At 41.2% G+C, this 23,195-nt stretch overlaps 1 protein-coding gene across 1 annotated transcript in view; it reads left to right on the forward strand.

Annotated features, from left to right (window-relative positions):
• SLC44A5 (solute carrier family 44 member 5) overlaps positions 1-23,195 on the forward strand; it is a 322,515-nt gene that overhangs the window by 217,965 nt on the left and 81,355 nt on the right. Inside the window, exon 3 of the mRNA XM_054979634.1 lies at positions 9,830-9,903. Coding sequence (XP_054835609.1) covers positions 9,830-9,903 — 74 coding nt within the window. The remainder of the gene's footprint in view (positions 1-9,829; positions 9,904-23,195) is intronic.

Consider the following 23,195-nt stretch of genomic DNA (forward strand, 5'->3'; position numbering starts at 1 on the left):
TCACTGGCCTTCTAACATTCTGTGACTTTCTCCATCTGATTTGGCATGAATTTTCTGCCAGCACCGTTCCAGTTGTCTCCAAACTCATTTGTATCACCAAGCTCCTTTGCATACGAGGATGCAATGGAAGAAGGCACCGAGGAGCAGCTCTGTCTACAGTATCTATTAATCCTCCATCTGCATGCTATGTAATTTCCACTGAGACTGTCCCAAATTCCCCAGAGGATTGTGGACATCTAATGTGTTCATAAGTTTCTGAGAATGGACCATCCTGATTTATCTTATGCCCTGGTAGAGGAAGAGAGGAAGGACAGTACTTGTCAGGCATGCCTCTAGTAGGTACTTTAACTCTGTTATCCCACTCAAACAGTTGAACTCTTCAGTGAAGAAAAGGAAATCCAGTATATTTTCTTTTTCAATGTATGGGCGCATTGCAACCTGGAATAATCCCATGGTTGTCCTAGCAGCTTGAGTACAGCCAGCCAAGAGGTCCCTGTCATAGATATTGAAGTCAGTGAGTGCTATCATTCTGAAAGTCAACGCTAACAGTGCAATCCTAAGCAGAGTTACACCCTTCTAAGGCCATTGATTTCAATGGACTTGGAAGGTTGCAAGTCTGCTTGGGATTGTACTGTAAGTCTGAGACCAGCTGTGTCAATATGCTTTCTGCAGAGCTAGGCAGACAGCACATCAGTGCGAGCCCTGTCCTATGCCTGCTGTCCAACCCAAGCTTTCCAGACCAGACACTCTAAGCACTGGGAATCTGCAGAAGGAGAAAGACTCATGGAAAACCAAAGCAACCCCACCTCCACTCTGGCTGGTATCGGCTGATAATAGAAGCTCCCTGGTATCACCTAGCCAGGTTTACAAGCTTGCTTTTCACATAACAATATCAAGTTCAAAGAAGAGGAAGTGGAAGTTCCTTCCATCAACATATCTTGAGATGATTCAGAGACTGAACAAGAGTAGAGATATAACATTTCTGGAAATTTTGAAATCATAAGGGGAAAATATTTTTTTACTTCTTTAAAAATGCAGAATGTAAAGTATTTTTCCTCTTTTAATGATTCTAAACTATACTGTACTACCAAATAAATGCTTAGGATGTTATCCAATGACTGTTGTGATAGCACAACACTATAAATCATATGCTGGTATTGCAAGCTGGTAACATCAGCAGACATTTTTGGGGACATAACATCATAGTTGCCTTTTTGTTCTTTTTTGTTCTGTTCTCTTGTGTCATTTTTCCTGTGTTTTCTTCCACAAGAAAACGTACTGCAGTCAAATGGCAGAAACATTATTAACAGTACACATACTGTAATTATATCTGAAATCTGTTTAATATGCTTCTGTATTGCTTTGATAAGAAGGCTTCTGTCTCTTCAATCCTTCTTGTCTCATTCTCACAACAGGGTACATTGGTCTATTTATTTTCCTCGGCAGTGATCTAGAAAATAAGCATAAGATGTGTATATAACCTACATCATAATTTGGTTTCCTGACAAGTTTGCTGATAGATTTTTTTTCTTGAAAACTAGACAGAAAAATGTTTCTTTAAACTAGGAAAATGCAATTTAACATATGCTATCAAGCCAAAACAACATAGTTATTAGAATAAAGCTTAACATTCATGCATCTTTCAGCTGAACCAGAATGTCAAAGAATGATTTAACCATCAGAATATGAAATACGTAATTACCATCTGATAAGATCTTGCTACTTTGTTAGAATTTATAACAGCTTAGTACAAGGCTCTGCGGGGAAATGAATCTTCGTTTGGTGCACAAAGCTTTCCTATGTTAATCTTACTGTATGTGTTTAATATTTAATATCAGTAGTAACTGAGAACTGAATTCTCGGGTACAATCTATTTCAGACTATTGATGAGAGCCACATACAGAACTATGGTGGCCAGGAGTTGGGAAGAATTCATGTTATATTTTTAATATAGCCGCATTATATAGAAAACAATCTCCAGTTTGACAAAGCAGTTGATAAAGTATAAAAGAAAATGTTAGCAGCAAAAATGTTCTTAGTGTGTGAATGTGGTAATCTCTCCCTTGAACAGATTTTGAAATTAGGTCACGAATTAAATGGATTCTGTGAAGCAATTCTGTTTAACTCTTTTGAATAACTTCACATCTCTCCCTCAAAAGAGCACAGTTTGGGCTCTTAAGCCCTGTAGGAAGCCTCTGCTCTTACTTCACTTATCTGTAGAATACGTGGGTTAAAGCATCCTACAGAAGAAGAATAACCGGGGCGGGGGTGGGGGGAGGATTTCAGCGAATGTTTGTATTTTGTAGATATTCATAGACCTGAAGTAGTCAGTATTATGGAGCAAACTTAGACCAAATAGGGTGAATCAATAAATGAAGGCCAGGAGCACAAATTAAACATCAAAATAAAACAAGTGTTGATGATGAAGAAGAGAGATACAATCATGCAGACCATTCACTTGAAGCTTTGCATTTTGAGATGCAGTTTGGGTGGCCTAGTTCAAAACCATAGCATGAAGAAGGGTTAAAGTGCCTATATGTTTTCCCTAGTGGGAAAGTAGCATCTCTGAAGCAATGAGAAAACAGAGCAAAGGAAGAGGATTACAGTTATCCTCCATCTGTTCTGTGGTCCAGTTCAGGAATTCAAGCTGCTATTTAGCCAGTTCAGGTAACATTCTACTTTTCTGGTTATGAGCAGGGAGTCAGTTTTTCAGAAGGCTGTTTGTGAGCAACTCAAGCTTTTTTGGCAGACTAGTTATTCACTGTATTTTAATAGAACAATAAAAAGGGCAATTGGCAGCATTTTGCACATGCATGTTTTTGTTCAGCCTGATTTCAGTTGTATTTGTTCTCATAGACCTGTGTACTGCTCCATAGGCAATTGTTCACATAGGAGTGTGAGCAAAGTAAATAAATACTGTGTTTCATTTTAAAAATTACCTCTTGGTGTTTGTCTAAGTGTTTTCAACCAGGATTCTGTGGAACCCCAGGCATTATCAGGGGCTCCATGGGAATTCCTCCTCTCTCACCTCACAGCCTCCCCCCCTCTCCTTTCCTCCTCGCTCTGCTTGCAAGAACTTTGTGCTGGCAACATATACCCCCTTGCTCCATGCAACGCCAGAGGAGAGACCGAGCTCCAGGCACACTACTCAGCTGGCTTAGCTTCGGGGAAGGCAGTATCCTGCAGAGTGCCCAGCTCCTGAGTCCTGTACCTACTTGCTACAGAACTTCACAATAAGGGGGTAAGTGGATGGGGAGGACAAGGCAATCTCAGTATTTTAATACACTAGAGATTGCAATTATAAGCATTAGTTTGGTTGATTTTAAAAATTGCTCCATGCAGCTAAAATTGTGGCTTACACAGCTGTGGGGAGAAAAAAAGGTTAGGTTTTTTTCTCCCTTAGGGGTAGTATCTGTTTAACTGCATTTTATCCCTGCTATTATTATCTTGTAAAAGCAATACAAGTAGCTTAACACCACTTGTCTTCATGAACTCTGGTCCATTTGTCTTCAAGAACCATATGGGGATAGATGTCCATAAAATTAAAAATACAAAGGTCTATGAAATTAAGGAACCCTCCAACTAAATTTATTTATTTAGTTATTTAAATATTTATACCCCCCACACCTTTTCTTGTGGTAGGTAGGGTGGTTGGCATGAATGTGCTTTGTGGCTGAATGGTACCAGTGTATTTTATGGCTAAATGCAACTTTGAATCTGACTAGGCCCAGTCCTTGTCTGGCATTTTAGCCATTTCTATACTACACTGCCAGCGATAAGTTTAAGAATAGTGGAAGTGGCCTGATAGCACTTTCAGAATAATGCACCTTTTTGTATGAGGGTGTGGAACAAAAGAGGAGAAAAATGCTTCACGTTTTTTCATACAGTGTAATAGGGTTGCCAGTTCCCCTTACCCTCCTGATGGGAGGGTGGGGACCTGGCACTTGCCTTCTGAATCTCATACAGGTGTTTTGACATCACTTCCATAAGTGTCATCATTGTGCCCAGCAGCAGGCATGCTCCTGAGCCTCACAGGTGCTGCACAGAGGCCAATTGGGGCCCCTGTGAAGTGCCAGAGTATGCCCGCTGCCAAATGCCCACTGGGCTCCAGCCCAGGAGTTTTTTTGCCTCATGGGCCCATTCCCCAGACCATTTTCCCCCACTGGCCAGGTGAGTGGCAGCGGGGGGCAGAGGCTAGGAATGGGGGATCCTCCTCCCCACCAGGAGACCTGGCAGCCCTACAATGTAAGCTGATGTATGTGTGTAAAGCAGTTCTTTACAAATAAATTTTCTTGACAACAATTTAGCAGTAATTGAATTTGAGTTCCTCATAAGTTTACTAGTCCCCCAGTGGGAGCAGGGAATCTCCACTTCCCAGCCTCTGCCCCATGCCACCACTTACCTAGCCAGCAGGTGAGGGGCAAGGAGTGGGTCCAGGAGCTCCAGAGTGCATGGGAGTGCGCTCTGGAGCTCTTCCTTATCACGCTGGGAATGACATAATTCCCAGTGTGACAAGGAAGGGAATGTCACTGTGAAGGGCTGATTTGATGAAAATCAGCCCCCTGTGGGTGCCTTCTAGAAATGGGCACGAACAGAAAAAAACCCCGAACATTATGTTCATTGTTCGTTGCCATCCACGAACAGGGACTCATGAACAACCACGAACAAGGCCCTGTTCATGAACATGTTTGTGGTTGGCTGTTCATGGGGGCCAGCAGGCTCTCCTCCAGCCATCATCCAAGTTTGGTAAAGATCCCGACCGTACCACTCCCAGAAACCTTACCTGAGCAGGCAGCAGGAACGGTACCAATAATAAATAATAGCTTGGCCCAGAGCCTGGCAGCAGCCCTGGAACTTGAAGGGGTAGATCCCTATCCCACCACACACAAAGAAAATTCAAACTCCAATGCGCTCTCTCTCTATCAAAATGCCAACAGCAACTGTCTCTCCACTGTCTGCAAAGTCAGAGTTGGGAGCCCCCCGCCCCCCTGGTCTTTGCTCCTTTGTTGTAACAGATTTGGAGCTCCACACTTGAAAGGAAGACCTGCCTATCAAGCTAAATTGGGCTTAGATTGGGGTTTCCAGGGCAACAGCAGAAGTTCAGACAGAGTTCAGACAATCCCTGCCTAAATTGCCAAGGGAATTGATTGCAGGTGCCAGAGTGTCTGGCTTGACGAACAGCAAGACAAACAGCAACGAATGAGGCTTGCAAGGACCACCTGTCCGTTTAGAATGGGGCCTCATGAACAGCTTGTTTGTGAACAGCAGATTGGGCTGTTCGTGGCTTTTTTTTTGTTTGTACTGCTGTTCGTACCCATTTCTAGTGCCTTCCCTTCCTTTTGTGCCGGGAATGAAGTCATTCCTGGCACAACAAGGAAGAGCTTACACGTGCTTTGCATGTGCACGAGGTAAATTCCCCCCTGTGCCCCCCCCCAGACACTCTCTCCATCTCCTGGGTAGGGTTCCAGAGGACCTGGCAAACCTAGCTCCTCACCATCAACTTTTTCCGGTCTGCAAATATTTTCATAGGTAGAGGTTCCTCAAGATTTTAAAAATTAACCTAGGGGTTCCTCCATGGGAAAAAGGTTGGGAAACACTGGACTAAATCTATATATAGGCAGTGTTACTAGCAGCCAATCTATTTTAATCGAAAGCATTTTGCCCATATGTGGTTTTTCAAAGCCCAATAGGAGTTATTTTCAGCTGTGCTTTTGTGAAAAACAGTAAGGCAGTTTCAAATGTGTATGTGCACATGTAGGAAATAGAAAGGCAGCCTTAAATGTGCGTATATCAGTTTTTTTGAACTGATTAATAGTCATACAAGAAGGATGATTTGCAATCTCATTTCAGACCTCCTACACTTTACAATGCACATGTGATTTCTTCAGTACTCCTTGAGAACAGTTGAGACTAGTATCCTCTTCTAGAGCAAATCAATATAGCTGTGCTTGCTCTTATCACTGTTATCAACTGCAAATCAGTGTAAAACCAAATAAGAACATGAAATGAGAACTGAAAAAAAAGATCCAGCATTTTGTTTAACAGTTGATGACTGAGTTGATGAGAATGTAGTGAGCAGTTGCTGCAATGAGGGGGGTTCATATATAATGCATCCACATTAGTATAAAAGGTGTAACTAATGTAAACTTAAAAGTTCATCCTCAAGAAGTTATGCATTCCTGTAGAATGTCATGTTCTTGTCTAATCATCACCTATACCAAGCATAAGCAGCTTTTTGCAGACAATTGGGAATTAAATCAAATCATAGTGGTTTTGTTACTGATGGGCATGGAATCACCTCTTGTCCCTCTTGTCTATTTTATGTAGGGACTTCTCATCATTTTCTTGCTGCTTGTGCTGTACCATAGATCTGGATAGTTTCAAAAATGCTACAGCCTTCGATTGTAATTTAAATGCAGAACCAAGGGAAAATCATTATGATTAAATATTGGTTTGTAAGAACGGAATATTCTTCTGTATTCTTCCCCCACACACACACACCACCCGCAATGTCCTCTTTCCTTTCCCTGGCAGTCCCCATAGCCTCTCCCCCTTCTTTCTTCTTTCTCATCTTTCCACCCAGCCAACCTACCTTTATCTGTTACCTATCTTTTCTCTCCCACCTTCCTTCTCCCAGCAGCCTCTCCCTGGGAAAAGTCTGGCCCAGTTATGATGAGAGGGGGGCAAGACCCTTTCAAAGGCTGTTTTTTCCAAATTTACCACTCCCCCCCCCCCGCTTTGTTTGGAAGTCTCAGCAATATTGTTGTGATTAACAAGCAAACCCTAAAATGGCCACTGAGAGCTCAGTAGGCGTTCTTGTGTTATGTGTTATTTTTATTATTCTGGGGCATTTTAACCCCATTTTAAAAAAAAGATATCAGACTTTTCTAAAATATTGCTTACTTAAGGTTTGTAGTGAAATTCCCCCACATGTCCATAGCTCCGTTTTGCTATCTGTTAATCCATACTCTGTGGTCTGATTCCGGTTAGATATATAATGTAAGAAATGCTAAAGAAACTCTCTGAAAATTTGGTAACTTGGCATTGCCCATTAAGTGGCAATGCCATTGGCTATAATTCATTAATTTTCCACTTAATTTCAGTGACGTTTTCGGGGATTCTAACCTTCACTAAGTGGACTGTATCTGTCAGATTTCAGACAAGTAAGAATATGGGTTCTAATTGCATAAGCCAGGAGTGGGCAAATTGCGGCCCGCGGGCCACATGTGGCCCGCTACAGAGTTTTTTGTGGCCCACCAAGACAGTCAGAAAAATCCACCTTGAACCGAGATATAGATGATATGAAATTAGCACAATAAATAAATTGAATAAAACTACCACTATTTTATTTAATTTATATTTATTGATTTTTATGATACAATTTATACCTTTTCTGAAATGCAAAGTTAACTAATGAATGCAATCATTTTAAAAGGTGCGGCCCTCCGCTAACCTCCGCTCCCACAAAGTGGCCCCCGAGCCAAAACAATTGCCCACCCCTGGCATAAGCAATAAAAAGTAAAATAAATACCAGACATGTTTTGATTATAGATTGCTTCTGGTGTATCAGTTTCATATTTCTTAGTCTTTTCTGGCACTTTCCCATGTTTCTACTGAATGCACATACCAAAAATAAAACATCTGCTACTTCGTTGACTGAACAAAAACTTCCTTATCACCATGACAACTAATTGAAAGCTTCCTCTTTATGCAATAATCCCATGGGGCAGGGGGAGACAAATATCTCCAGATATTTTATGGTAATTGGAATAGTAACGTGTTAGATGGTGTTCCTCCAATATTTTTATCATAAGACTTCATTTTAATTGCCTGTACATTTCATTCTGAAATTTGGAATATCAAGTCTGTTCTGAGATATACACAGTCCCATAAAAGTTCGTCGAAATGGAATGAAAAGCAAATACGTTACAGCCAAAAATACATTTCCCATTAAAACTCATGGGACCAAAAATGAATAGGATTAGCTTGTATATTTTGATTCTCATTCATTTTAATTTTGAAAGTTAATGAAAAGATATCTGTCCTGTTTAGTTTGCGTCTGCGGCTGATTCACTTGTGCACTTCCATCACTTTGTACTAGACTTGTCGTTTTATCACTCATACCCAAATAAGAGAACTGCATGAGCTGGAAAGGATTTTGGCTGAGGTTACATGAGGCATAGGACAGCTCTTTCTGTGATGTTTGATCTCTAATGGCTGTTTCAGACCTGCAAGTCTGATGTTGCAGCAATAAACTGATTAGCAATGCATAAGCACAATGGGCACAGACTGGAGTAACTGCATGAGTTTATCTTGTTCTGCTATCTTAGTGATTATGATAGGATCCAGAGAAAGACGTGTATATACAGAAGCATTTCCAGTATTTCCCTATTTTCTTTTTTGATCATAGCTGTGCATGGTGTGGGGGGAGGGGAGAGAGATCCTGAAGATCCTCCAAGTTCTAGGAACAGCTTTTCAGCCAATGCAGGATGCTGTGATCAGAAGGAGGGCCTTCACAGCCCCGCTGTTGTATATAGAAGTATACTGCATAGTACTTAGGGCCCCAGCATATTCAGTGGTCAATTTTTTTTCAAACATCTGATAGTAAGGTAAGATATGGGACAGGTTTGGAGGGTCAGATATGCACTTAATCAATCTAGAGAAATCAGTTCTTTAAATGTCACTCAAGGAATGAGTCATCCACATGCTCTGCTCAATTAAAAAAAAAGTCCTGACTGTTATCCGTGACTTGATCAGGAAGAGAGTATACTACTGACTGTTTTCATGGAGTAATTAGCTGGGATAGTCCACTGACAATGTCCCTTGGATAAACTTCTTTGTTGTTCTATTTTAAAAAAAGCAGTCACCAGTTTAATAAAGCAGTTTTAAGGTCCAAGATGGAAGGGTTTTTTTTAGTAATTGTTATGAATTATTTTTCTCTTGGCTTATTTAATCTTGTTTTTTTTAACCATATTTAAAGACTGGGTTTTTGTCTCAGATATTTCTAGCTCACTTACATAGATTTGGATCCTAATCCTTGGCTATTCTGGCTGGCTATTCACTCTGCAGAGGAAGCTTCCACAGGCTGAGAAGGAAGTCACCTCCAGTGGGCAGAGTTACATTATGCATTAGCTGGCAGTAATGTCTACTACATCCATCAACAGAACATGGATTTCTGTAACAATTTTTTTGATGCAAGCAAATCTTTCCTAAGAGAAAGCATATCAAAGTCTGACCTTGCATTTTTAAATTTTTTAACTTCATTTATACTCCACCTTTTCATTTATACTCCACCTTACTTAATTTATACTCCACCTTTTTGTTTCATTTATACTCCACCTTCATTTATACTCCATCAACAGAACATGGATTTCTGTAACAAATCCTTTTGATGCCAACAAATCCTTCCTAAGTGGAAGCATATCAAAGTCTGGCCTTGCATTTTTTAAATTTTTTATTTCATTTATACTCCATCTTACTTCATTTATACTCCACCTTATATCATTCTCCTCTCCTCCATATTATCCTCACAACAACCCTGTGAGGCCGACAGAGAATGACTGGCCCAAAGTCACACAGCAAGTTTCCATGGCAGAATGAGGATTCGAACCTGGATCTCTCAGATCCTAGTCCGACACTTTTAAGCACTACACCTTACTGGCTGGCATTTTAAATGTTTATTCCTTGTCATGAGATTTTGGGAAAGAAGAATGGATTGGAAGCTAATGCAGTTTTTTTCACTTATAACTGGACAATAAATGAATTTTAATTTGGGTCATGGTTGTACTGTCGAGCACATTTCTAATTACTTAATATGCTCTCTCTTTAGGCATTGTACAGATGTTCTCTGCTGTGCCATTTTTGTAGTGGTCATCCTGGGTTACATTGCTTTAGGAATTGTGGGTAAGTTAATACTGCTGTGGTTGAGTCTTAATTCATTTCGTGTGTAATCATTTACTAGACAAGTAAATGTAGCTTTAAGTTAAATGGACATTTCAATTAAAGATAATTACACTCATTAACATCTTTCTCTGTTGGGGAGGGTAGAATCAAAATGAAGGCTATATTGACAAGCTGAAACTATGCAGGTAGAATTGTCACAGTTCAATAATTTTGTTCTCTGTGACAAATTATAAAAAGATGCAATTATAGCAGGAAAATGCTCGCAATTATAATTAAGTAAGAAAAAAAGGAGGAAAAGTTCTCTCTTTTAAGAGGCTTTGCATTATTTAAATTATTACCCCCCAAAAGTCTGTTCAATAATGACATAAAAGATGCAGGAGATTATTTATTTAACAATGGGACGCAGAACTGTTTGGCTTTCTGCACAGTCCTTAATAAGCAATTTAGTTTGAGAACTTTACTGAGGGAAAACTAAATATGATAAGTGACGTGGAAATTCTACTGCATAGTATTTCATTCTCTGTAGTTTAATCTAACGTAAAAAAACATAACATGACATCATCACACTGTATAGCTTCCTGCCCCCGCTCAGTATCTGCATTTTTCTTGTAGGAATTAATAATAGCTGGGGGGTGGGGGGTGGCACTAAACAGTGTGTGGAGAAGGAATAAGCACCCCCTTTCCCCTAGTGCTTCTTTGCTCTGGTCAGATTTGCAATTTTGTGTCTGCTTTAGTCTAAAGAAAGGTGAGCAGGACATCTGATCATGGTTTTATCATGTCATGTGTGGTTTGGCCCCTACAGAAATAGGGAATAAAGTGACACAGACCAATAGCAGCACCATTTTTCTTGTATGATACTTAGACGAATGCAGAGTACAGATAGATACCAGCTGTCATAGTATGACTACTGGGTGTAATCCATTGACCTCAATGGCAAAATTCCCATTAACTTTAATGGGATTGTACTGAATCCTTTCTTTAAATATGATGCATTTTTCTAGTAAAAAGGCAGCAGCTCTGGTTTTATTTCAGCGAAACTGTTGTTTTCTTTTGTTTAACTTCAGTATTATCATTTTCCTGTAATTTACAGACTTGAAGTGATAATACTATGTCAATAAATGCAAAAACAGAAGGTTCATCTTAACCATGGAACATAAATAAGGAAAAGGAATAAAAAGGAAGCACCCCCCATATACTATCAGAATGGCACTCCGTTACTTCACAGCATAGGCTTTGATTAGAATGTGAATTTCTCAGCGTACTTCTGCATAGCCATTCCCCGCTGCAATACCTTAACATTACCTCCACATTTAATAATTTAACATTCCCTCCATATTTAATATGAAGAATGTTTTTATTCCTGTATGCTGTTGACTTGTGTTGCTCTCTTCCAGTGGACAGTAGAACAGTGAGAAACTTGGCCAGTACAATCCTAAGGGGCACTGTGGAGAAGGCATACAGATGCCTACGTAACTTCAATGGTGCTAGTCTGCTCCCCAAGGACTGTCCACAGTGAGATATGCCAGTAGACGAATCCGACCAGGCATGGGCACTGGAGCAAGCTCTCCAGTCTCCATAGAAATACTGGCAGCAGCTTCCAATCACACAACAGCTGCCTGAGTGAAACTACAAGTGGACTCAATCTCCAGTTGCAAATACAGCCGCTGCCTCTCAGTGCCGCTCCTCCCTCTCAGACAGCCAGTGGACAGGGTAGAAGGACCCCACGACTGCAGCAACCGGACAGAGGAACTTCACTTGAGAGGCCCTCCCCTCTACCCTGGAGGGGACACACACCCCAGTTGCAGACAGGGCACCTACCCTATTGCTTGTGTGGGCCAGACTAGCAGCAGAAGTGCTGCCTACTTGCAGCCACCTCTGCAGAAGTGCTGCCCACTTGCAAACACACTCTTCCCTCAGAAAAGTAAAAACAAAGGCAAAGGGGGAAAAAACCCTAGACCAGGCTTGAACTTACTGCCCCCAACACTCAGGACATCCCCCGCCCCCAACTGTAGGGCCAAGAAAGGAGGTTTGCAAGGGACATGCCAGCAGGGGCTAGACACCCCTCTGCAACTCTGATGTCACCACCTGCAGCGTGGGGCCAGGCAGAGAATATCACACAGTTCAGCACAGCTCAGTGGAATGGCACTAGGATAGCATGGCTGGGGCTCCTGGTTAAAACCCCACACAGGCAGAAAGGAGAATTAGGCTTAAAGCCCTGTTTCTTACTGGAGGAGCAGGATGGCCCTCTGGGATGTATGAAGGGACAACCCTATGGGGAAGTGACAGGTGGGGAAGGTGGAGCAGGGAGGGGCATGGAGTTAGTGTTATCCACCAACAAGCAATCAGACAGGGAGAGAGGAGTAGAACGACCCAGACTTTATTAAACTGCAAATTATGAAGAGAATTCCAGGATCCAGGCTGCCAACTTGTGGAGGCAAGCTGAGCCATCCCTGCTATCCAAGGAAGGATGCTCCAGGAGCCAGGCTGGAAACACAGTTTGAGAAGAGTGACGGGAATGACAGAGGCTGTGCACCCAGGTCTCCTGGTTGGATTGCCACCTGTATGAAGGAAAAAAAGAGACATGTACTGCATTGGCAAAGGTGTCAGCCACAACCAAGTCCACAGATCCCTGGGATGAACCATAGCCCTGTGCCAGGATGGGTAGCCAGGAGACCCCACCAAGGCAGGTGCTGCTGCCATCTCAATGACACTCATCCAGTGTAGGAATGCTCTGCAGGTGCCAGAGATGGGTTTGCTCCTGCTTCTGCTACTGCTGCATTGGGCTCTGAACCTGCAAAGCAATGAGTCCCAAGGTTGCTTAGCTACCTTATCAAGGGGGCACCGAGGGGCAGCTCCCAGCCACCCTAATCCACAGTTGTGCCCTGCCCTCTGCAAAAGGGGGGTAGTCCAGTCGAGGGAGTCTGTCAACAGCCCTGTTATGGGTTGCAAGCATTCCCCCCCCCACCCCCGTCTGAGGTAGATCTGTTGAGTACACTGCCCTGGAAGCCTGCCCATTGTTAGACATGGGCCATGGTGCCTAGCGGGCCAGGCTTAGGCCCTTCCCCCTCCAGACCGCTGGCCTTGGTTGTGGAGACCACTGTTGTGAGGGCAACACCCAGGTTTGTCTGAGGGGAATGGAGGAGGTGGATGTGGACGAGGGAGCCAGGGTGGGCAAATGGATCCCCTGCTCTTGCTTACCTGTCAGTGCATCCTTACCCCTTCTAGCCAAGCCTCTAGAGATGGGATACCTGTTATGGGGCTTGGCTGCTGCCAGGACATGAAGGAACTGGTTGCTGCTGCAGTCAGCATCCTGTTTCCTCTGGGCCATTTGGGCAAAACCATGCATGGAGGATGGTTGACTTTTCCCTTGCATGGGTACCTATGGGCTACGCCACTGCTTGGAGGTGTTACCCAGCCTAGAGCAGCTAAGGAAGCCAATTAACTCCCAGCCTGCCACCCAGCCCACCTACTTCTATGCTGGTGAAGGGATTTATACCTGAGGCCCACTGGCATTGGCCTTATGTCAATTTAAGTGTGAAATACATCAACGTTAAGGACAAGTTGGCTCCCTGAACACTTGCGAGGAGGGCCCGTATTACTCTGCACATGTCTAAATCTTTCAAGCTAAATAAAACTGTGTCTACAAAGAAGAGTGGCAACTAATCAGATGAGAGTATCAAGTCCAGACAATTATGTTGACCCTTGTTGAATACTGATTGACACTGTTTTTTCAAAGTCTATGAGTGCTCTATCTGAGACAGGCATCTTATTTTCCCTGGACAAAACCCATTTTAAAAAATCCTTGATTTTTATGTCTGGTTGCAATTTGCCTTTGAATTTGATTCCAGTGCAGGTAGTTTTCTGGAGCAGACTGAAATGGGTTTCATATATGACAGGCATAGTGTGGAAGCCACTTTTCAGTGATCCAATCCCATACCTTTCCTGTAGATACTAACTGTGTAAACCTAAGCAGAGCTAAACTCTTCTAAACCATTGAACTCAAAAATGACTCTAAGATTGTCCTTCTGTTGTCAAATTACATGGTCCCCCCCCCCTTGCTTGGAATTAGAGATAACTAGTCATCTCACTTGGTGTAGTGATTAGAGCTGTTGGACTAGGATCTGGGAGACTCTGGTTTGAATCCTTGCTCTGCCATGAATGCTTGATGGGTGACCTTGAGCCAATCACACATTCTAATCCTAGGCTACCTCTCAGGATTGCAGTGAGGATAAATGGAGGAGAGGAGAACAATGTAAAGCACTTTGGTCCCCACTGTGGAGGAAGGTGGAATATAAATAAAATAAGCTAGCAAGTAAAAAGTAATTACTGAAATGATATAAGTAAGTAATGATTACTAAAGGATCAGACAATATGACATTGTCTGTTTTTGGCATAGGATTCTTAGTAAGCTTAGGATTCTAACATTGTGGCATATCTCATTCACTTCATTATCCAGTCTCATTGGATTTCCATTATTTTGCTTTGAATTTCTTAGTAATAAGTTTGATAAAAGTACAAGACTTGAATGAAGCCTGAAGTCCTGTGAAATTCTTGTCACCACTATACAAATATTTCATTAATTATCACAGCAAGTGGGAGGAATATAAATTGCACATGGACATTAATAATATTTTAAAATACGCAGGGGTCAGTTTAGAGTGGAAAAGGCCTTGAAAAGTTTTTTTTCTTTCTCCTCCTTTTTGTTTTTTAATGTTCAGTCTGATGAAGAGTTCTGGCATACCATGTTGTATTGTTTTGGATAGCCTTAACAATGGTATTACATAGCTTTCATCTTTAGGAAATAGATTTTTTAATGTATGAGCACTCTTGTAACTGGTTCATAGTTCCTTGATCTGGATACTGGATTGACCTGAAGAATAGTGAATGAGAGACAGACATTAGGAAGACCTGGAGATGAGTAGCATCCCTGGAATACTTTCTTCCTTGTCCTTTCTTCCCAAATCTTTCCTGATGATCTTACTGGGACTTTACTTCAGTTTTGTATATGAAGTTTTGCCAAATCTTTTAGTGTATAAAATCTGTCACCAAGCTGCTGTAGCATAGTAGTTAAGAGGCTGGGATGCAAATCAGTACTCTGCTGGTTTGAAACCCACCACTGCTGTGAGTTCAGCAGGTGGCCTTGGATAAGCCACTCCTCTCAACCCCAGCTCCCCAGCTGTATTGTGGGGATGATAATAATGCTCATTTGGTTCACTGCTCTGAGTGGGCACTAATTTGTCTAGAAGAGTGGTATATAAATGCAGTTAGGATTATAATGAGTGAATGTTTAGCCAGTTCCATTCTCCTCCTCAGCTATTGATCACGAGCAACAGACTCCGTTTTGCTTATTCTGGGAAATGTGTATACAGAAACTTACATGGCACATGCCTTAATGTATCCATTCAGGAAGAAAAAATCCCTGTTAAGCATTTGCACACATTCAAATGCTCAAGGCAAAACCTTTCAAGCCTTAAATCAGAATCCAGTTTTTATGCCTGGTAATCTTTGGTTTATGGATGAAGTCTTTTAATTTCAGATTTCACCATTTTTAAGACATAGGCATATGTAAACACAGAGAACCTCATATACCATTCTCATGCTGGCTGGGTTTTTTATTAGTAGTACTGTCCTTCTCTCTTTGTTCACACTTTTTCCTTTACTATATTTTTAAATGAGAGATGAGATCAGCCTTGGATAGACTCCAGGCTCTTGTTGAAAATGCATGAGAGTCAATAAAGTTCATATAAAGGGAAAGTACAGTATAAATCAATTCACAGTCATGAGTTGTGCCTAAAGCATCTCATGACCTAATACTATCTCTATATTTCTGTGGCTTTTTATTGAGGAAAAGGAATGAGAAGGAAAAGATCTTCCCCTCCACACACACACACCATCTATGAATATGTTTGAATGAGCATTTCATACATTGTTTGGCTCAGTGTTCAAATCCATCACCTCTTGCACATGGAACTTTCTAGTGATTGAAACAATCATGGATTAAAATACTACCTTTACCTATATAAGCAGATCTAATTAGTTTGGATAGCATTTACCTATGCGGTTCAAGCGAAAATTTGTTTTCCACTGTTTTTCCGAAGAGGTTGAAGAGATCTTATCCAGTTAAAAGATAACTGATAGTGCCATCCTAAGTAGAGTTATCTTTCTAAGCCCATGACATCAGTTCTATTTAAGGTGGCATTGCAAATTGTCCTGCAAGATCAAAACTGGTGATTTATGATAACATTATTTACCTGGCTTGCTTCAGTGATGGTTGGATGTTGAATGATAATAGGGCGCAGAAATATTTTACTTTCTAGAATTTGGCTACTTTCGCCAGTGGAGCAGTGGTGCTGTTTCAACAATCAACATTTATTTTTTTATAGAACTCATCCTATCATCTTTACTTAGAAAGTTTTTTAAAAAGAATTATATTATTATCAGAAAAATATCATAGTTTTAAGCTGCATATCCAGTAGAAAACCAATGAATATTTATAAAAAGAGATTAAGGCAGGGGGGCAGAAAAAGGAAAACATACTATGATTTACAGTTCCTGTAGAACTATGTGCCAGGCTGATCACAGGGAATTTTCTGGTATGGATACTTGTTTTAGAGTTTAAAGTTTTAGAGTTGTTCTAGAGTTTAAAGTTTAGAAATCAGGATTTCTAAGAGATGCAAGGAGCAATATATGTCGTGGTCTTATGAAACCAAGGCCTCTCTAGGGGAAATACCAAAAAGGCTATGGACATCTTTATTTATAGGAAGGTCACAAGGTCATGAAGTGGAACGGGACCACAAAGGCCTCAGCTCTAGGGGACTCTGTGGCCAGCCTTCCTTAGTTTTGTTCGTTTTCACTGGGAGTGCCCCACTCCTTCCTTAGTACAGGAGCTCATGCTGCTGGGTGTCTTGCTGAGGCTTGGCTGTTGGCGCCCCTGTGTTTCTCTGCTCCTGGGAAATAAAAACATTGCCCTGGTCCAGCTCCCAGTGTGTATTGACCTGGAGACTTCACACTTTGCCATTCTTTATGTAAGAACAGGGAATCATACTCTAAGTGATTTTATCAGGAAAGCCATCCTTTTACTAATTAAACCTCACTTTATTGAGACTAATGTTCACCTGTTTTAACTGGCTTTTGGCAAATGCTTAGGATAGCCACTTTGTTGTTTTATATGGCAATCTGGAGGTAGTTCTCATTTTTAGCTCAGATCTTCCCCTCCATGCCTCTAGCTCTGTTTCTGAATTTGTTGCTGTTGCCATAAATTCTAATCTGTGTTGAAAGACATAACCAGGGATTAGATACAGGGACAACAGCCCACCTGTGAAGTAGTAAACAGAATTTTTTCTTATATAGCCAATGAGAAACAGCTGAATGTTTATACAACAGCTACCTGGATGTATAAAGTCAGGATCATGTATTATCCGCTTGATTGCCTTTGTAAATTTCTAATGTTAAAAAGCCATAAAAACAATTTGGCAGATCTGTCTTGCCACATATTAAAACACTTTAAACAGTACCGTCAAGGGGAAGCAAAAAGAGCAGTACCCTGCAGATTCTTTGACTCTGCCAGGCTGAACTGATTTGCAATTAATTCTTAAGTCTCTGTGGAAGTAGTTGTTCTAATCATGCATTTCCTTGATGGGCTCCTTCTGGTGGTTTTCCACTGACTCAGTCCCAGGGAAGGAAAAGAAACATGGAAGAGATGACAAGCATATTAATACATCACATGTTTGCCATTTCCTGTATATTTCCTGTGTGCTTGATGCACATCAGTGAAATGACAGGAGCATGGTTTTTAAGACATAAGACAAGGCCTGCTGGTCCATTTAGTCTGGCGTCCTGTCTCACACTAGTTACTATAGAAGGCCAACAACAGTGCATAGTGGCTGAGGCTTTCTCCTGAACTTGCCTCCTGGCATTAGTATTCAGAGGTTTACTGCCCCTGAATGTGGAGGTTCCCTTTAGTCACCATGGCTAGTATCCACTAATGGACAAATCCTCTATGAATCTGTCCAAGCTCCATTGAAAGCTATGTACTTTTGCACTCGCATGTCATTATAAGCCAAGCAGTTATGACATCTGAATGCAGACATTTGTTTAGCACCAAATCAAGATTAGAAAACATGGAGGCTTCTAGCTAATGTGGTTTGCAACCCCAGCCGGAATGAAGAGACAGACACAAGCTTGGAACTGAAGGAGCGTTTATTAACATGACCATTAAACATAAACCATGGCAAGGGCTAACTAAGCGGTACAGGTCAAGCCATGGGGTCAACCCCAGACCTCTGCCTTGATCTGTCTGGGCGAACCCCACAGCCCTGGGTGTAGGCCATCCCTGGAATGGCTGCAACCCGGCCAGCCAGGCAAATGGATCCCCCCATCAAGCACCTAATGCCCCAGTTTGGGATTCATGGAGGTCTAACGCAGCTCCATTTGTGGAGCTGACCGGATTGCCGTTTTAACCGGCCGGAGGGGTGAAAATAACCCGCGGCCGACTGCTCTCAGGCGGGGAGCAGGCAAAGAACGCTCAAGACCCTAGGGTGAGTTAGATCTCGGACGAGGGGGGGCTCTACACAAGGAGTCTCCCCCCCGATCCTTGAGGTCCCACCTTGCGACGGGTCGGCTATAATCTCTGCGGCAATTTTGGGGCCAATTCGGCTGGCATAAGACCTACATACCCAAGCTTCGATCGGGGAGGGAAGTCGAGAGGAGAATTTAAGATCGAAACAGCGATTACAACCCGAGAAAGCTGGAGAGAAGGTAAAGATCGCTATCTCTTGAAACGGGACAGATTGACAAAAACAGAGAGGAAAGAAAGTAGACTTTTAAACTGCAACAGACTAGCGAAAAGGAGGGGAAGACTCGGCAGGAGTTGTATTTTAAAAGAGACTAAGTTTAAAGAAGTTATTACAAAAATCGGACTATTGTTTTGAATACCTGTGGTTTTGGAGCTGTGGGAAAAAGACACCATCGCGAGACCTGCTGTGGGAAGACGGGAGACAGGAAGTGCGTAACAACAATAGAGTGGCTGGAGGGAAGCGGCCCTTGCCAAAGGACAGGAAGTGGGGAATCGCCATCTTTGAAAGTGGAAGGGTCGTGGCTTCAGCGGAAGAGGAAGTAGGCCATCTTGGATTATAATAACATAGAGAAACCATAGAGAAAAGACGCCCGACATTTTGGATATAAAAAATTAATTTTGGCAAAGATTGGGACATTTAAAAAAAAGGAAAACGTTTAATTATACGCCACGGAGCTGAGGAAGAGAGCAGATTCGTGGGAGCGAGCTAAAGCAAGCCCCACGATGTCGAAAAAAGAGTGGCAATCGGCAATAGAAAACTTGGACAAAAAACTTATAGACATGATGAAAGAACTTAAGGACACGAAATTGGAGCTTATTAAAGAGGTCAAGGAAGTTACACAGACAGTAAAGTCGGAGCTGTCAGAAGTGAAAAAAGGTGTGGAAACGATTAGCAGTGAATTACAAGGAACGCAGCAGAGAGTTAAAACAGTAGAAGACGCGATGGAGAATTTAATAGACACGCAACAAACAGAGATGAGGCTGGTGAAGGGGAGGATGTCAGTTGCAGAAACTAAACACATGGAGAAGCAGCTTCGTTTTCGCGGTCTGCCAGAAGTGGAAGGGAAGTCAGCGCAAGAACAGATGACTGAGGTGTTGGCTGATTACCTGGGGAAGGAGGAGGAGGAAATTGTGGCTATCCTAGATGTGGCGTATCGTGTGAACTCGAGAATTGCAACCCAGAGGAAACTACCAAGGGATGTGATTGTGCAGTTTACAACTAGAAATATGAAAGAGAGGATTGTGACCAAACAATTTCAAGATCCATTGGAGATTGATGGCAAGACGATTATTATAATGAAGGAACTGCCCAGATCAGTGTTATTGGACAGGAAAAAATATAGAGTGCTAATTCAGACTTTGAAGGACATGAATATCAGATACAGATGGGAGTTACCGGAAGGAGTGTCCTTTGAGTTTGGAGGGGCAAAAAAACGCATCAGATCTGAGCGGGAGATGGAGAGATTTATCAAGGACAATGAAAAAGACTTACCAACAAAACCATGAATATGGAGTGTAAAGTATTATCTTGGAATGTAAATGGACTAAACTCACCGAATAAGAGAAAAAATATTTTTCATTGGCTACTAAAACAAAAATGTGATATTGTTTGTTTGCAGGAGACCCACATTAGAAAACAGGATGTAAAATATTTAAAATCTGGAAAATTGGGCAAAGAATTTGTAGCGGCTTCCAACAAGAAAAAAAGAGGAGTGGTGTTGTATATAAAAGAGGAGCTGCAGCCAAAATTTGTTATGAGAGATGTGGAAGCTAGATTTGTAGCAGTGGAATGTAATTGGAACTTAAAGAGAGTGTTGGTAGTCGGACTTTATGCACCTAACGGTGCAAAGGAAAGCTTCTTTGAGGACTTAAGGAAGCACCTAGACGATCTTGTATATGACCAGATAATTCTTGCTGGAGATTTCAATGGAGTGACAGATTTGGAATTAGACAAAAAGACTACAAAAGCACAAAAGAAAAGAGGACTATTGCCAAAGCTTTTTTTTGAGTTGATTCAACAAGAGACTCTCGAAGACGTATGGAGGAGAGAATATCCTAAAACCAAACAGTTTACTTTTTATTCTGCAAGGCATCTTACATTATCAAGAATTGATATGATCTGGGCCTCAAAGGATTTAGCGCTATGGACTAAGGAGGTAGAAATAATGCCGATGGTAGGCTCAGATCACAACCCAATTATGTGGAAATTTGGAAAAAGGAGAAAAAGGAAAGCCTGGAGAATAAATGAGGACCTGTTACAGGAAAGTGAGAATATGGAAACACTGAGAAGAGAGACTAAGTTTTTTATACAATACAACGTGAATAAAGAAGTACCAACCAGTAAAGTTTGGGACGCGTACAAGGCGGTTGTAAGGGGCATACTAATGGACTTAAATGGTAGAGCAAGGAAAAAGAAAGAGGAGAAAAGACAAGAGATTGAGGAGAAAATAAAGGCCAAAGAAGTACAGTTAAAAAAGAGACCAGGGAAAAAGAAAATACATCAGGAAATCAAAATTCTTCAAGAACAGTTAACAGCAATGAGTAACAAAGAATTGGAGTGGAACCTTAAAAGACTGAATCAAAAAGCTTTTGAGGGTGCTAATAAACCTGGGAAATATTTGGCATGGCAATTAAAGAAGAAAAGGGAAAAGAAAATAATAAATAAAATTTGTGAAGAAAACAAAACGTATTTGGAGCAGACTACCATTAGCAGAGCCTTTTATAAATTTTACGCTAAGCTGTATAATAAAAAAGAAGTAAACAAAGAATCAATAGCATCATATTTGGAGAAAACCAAACTTCCAGAGATCTCGGAAGCTTGGAGAAATAAGCTGAACAGTGAAGTAACTGATGAGGAAATAAATATGGCAATACAATCCGCAAATCTAGGAAAGGCGCCAGGGCCAGATGGACTTACGGCTAAATTTTATAAGACAATGGCCAATGAACTGGCACCATTCCTAAAAGAGGTGATGAACGGAGTTTTTAGGGATCAAAGAATTCCAGACACTTGGAGCGAAGCGAATATATCATTGATCCCAAAAGAGGGCCAAGATCTGACTAGCGTGAAAAATTATAGGCCTATATCACTACTCAATAATGACTATAAAATTTTTGCGAAGATATTGGCGGAGAGATTGAAGGGGTGGCTCTCGGAAGTCATAGAGGAGGAACAAGCAGGCTTTTTGCCAGACAGACAAATAAGAGACAACTTAAGGACAGTGATCAATGCTATTGAATACTACGACAAGCGTTGTGACAAAGAGGTTGGTTTCTTCTTTGTAGACGCTGAAAAAGCGTTTGACAATTTAAACTGGGACTTTATGTTTGCCACTATGGAAAAGCTACAACTGGGAGAAAGATTCGTCAGAGCAATCAAGGAAATCTATAGAGACCAGACTGCAGCAATTGTAGTGAATGATGAATTGACCAAAAAATTGACGATTAGTAAAGGAACAAGACAAGGTTGCCCGTTATCTCCATTGTTGTTCATTTTAGTATTGGAGATTCTGATGATACAAATTCGACAAGATGAGGAAATACGAGGAATAAAAATAAAGGACTATGTTTCAAATAAATAAGAACCCAGAACTCCTGCTGCTAAACTTGGGAATGGAGGGAATTCCAGCCCATCATAGGACGTTGATTTTTTATATGACTGCAGCAGCTAGACTTTTGTATGCGCAGAAATGGAAAGTACAAGAAGTACCAACTATTGAAGATTGGATCTACAAATTGCTGTATATGGCTGAAATGGACAAGATGACAAGAAAACTGAGAGATCTGGACTCAGGGCAGTTCAACACAGACTGGGAGAAGCTGAAACAATACCTGGAGAAGAAATGGGAGGTGGGAGGAAAACTGTGGCAGTTTGAGAACTACTGAAATATAATAAAAGTATAAAAGAGAGGGGTGACTTTACCGGGGGAGGAAGAGAAATGTGAATTTATAAGCAGTTAGATTAATTGATTGAGATATATATAGATATGTATAGGTCAACTGATAGAGAATAATTAATGATAAGGTTTAAACATGAGGATTGACTAACTAACAATATTTTCTTTCTTTGACAAGATTTATATGCACCAAACTGAATGTATAGAAGAGTTAAATTGATTGAGTATCTGAGGAGTTATATAGAATTACCATAAAAAGTTGAAATGAGTAATATATAGAGAATAAATCAAATTGTTTGATTTAAATGTGGGAAATTTTTATGGTTTATATATTTTTATAGGTTTATATAGAATTATTCAAAACTGGAAAATGGGATAAATTGTTTATCTAAAGACGTATAGTTTGGGTGTATAATAATTAAAGGAGTTAATGATGCACTGCTTAATATAATGGAGAATGTATATCTGTTTTAGACAGAGGAATTTAATAGAAGTAAGGGAAAAGGGACAGAGGGTGGGAAAGCTGTTGGAAGTCAACAAAAGGGGGGGAAAGGGAGGGGGTTAGAAACGAAAAATTAGGGGAAAATTGATTGTAATGTAAAAATAAAAATGTTCTAACCCAATAAAAAATTTTTCAAAAAAAAAAAAAAAAAAAAAAGCACCTAATGCCCCAGCTGTACCGCACGAGGGAAGGACTTGTCCCTGGGGATCCCTGCAGGCATCTGCCTGTGTTATGGTAGCCGTCACAAGCATACCACACTGATGGCAGACCCTGTTCCCCACCCATGGGAAAGCGCCACTGGGTGCTCACTGGCCCATGC

Source organism: Eublepharis macularius, chromosome 5 (genome assembly GCF_028583425.1).
Source record: "Eublepharis macularius isolate TG4126 chromosome 5, MPM_Emac_v1.0, whole genome shotgun sequence".
Lineage (NCBI taxonomy): Eukaryota > Metazoa > Chordata > Lepidosauria > Squamata > Eublepharidae > Eublepharis > Eublepharis macularius.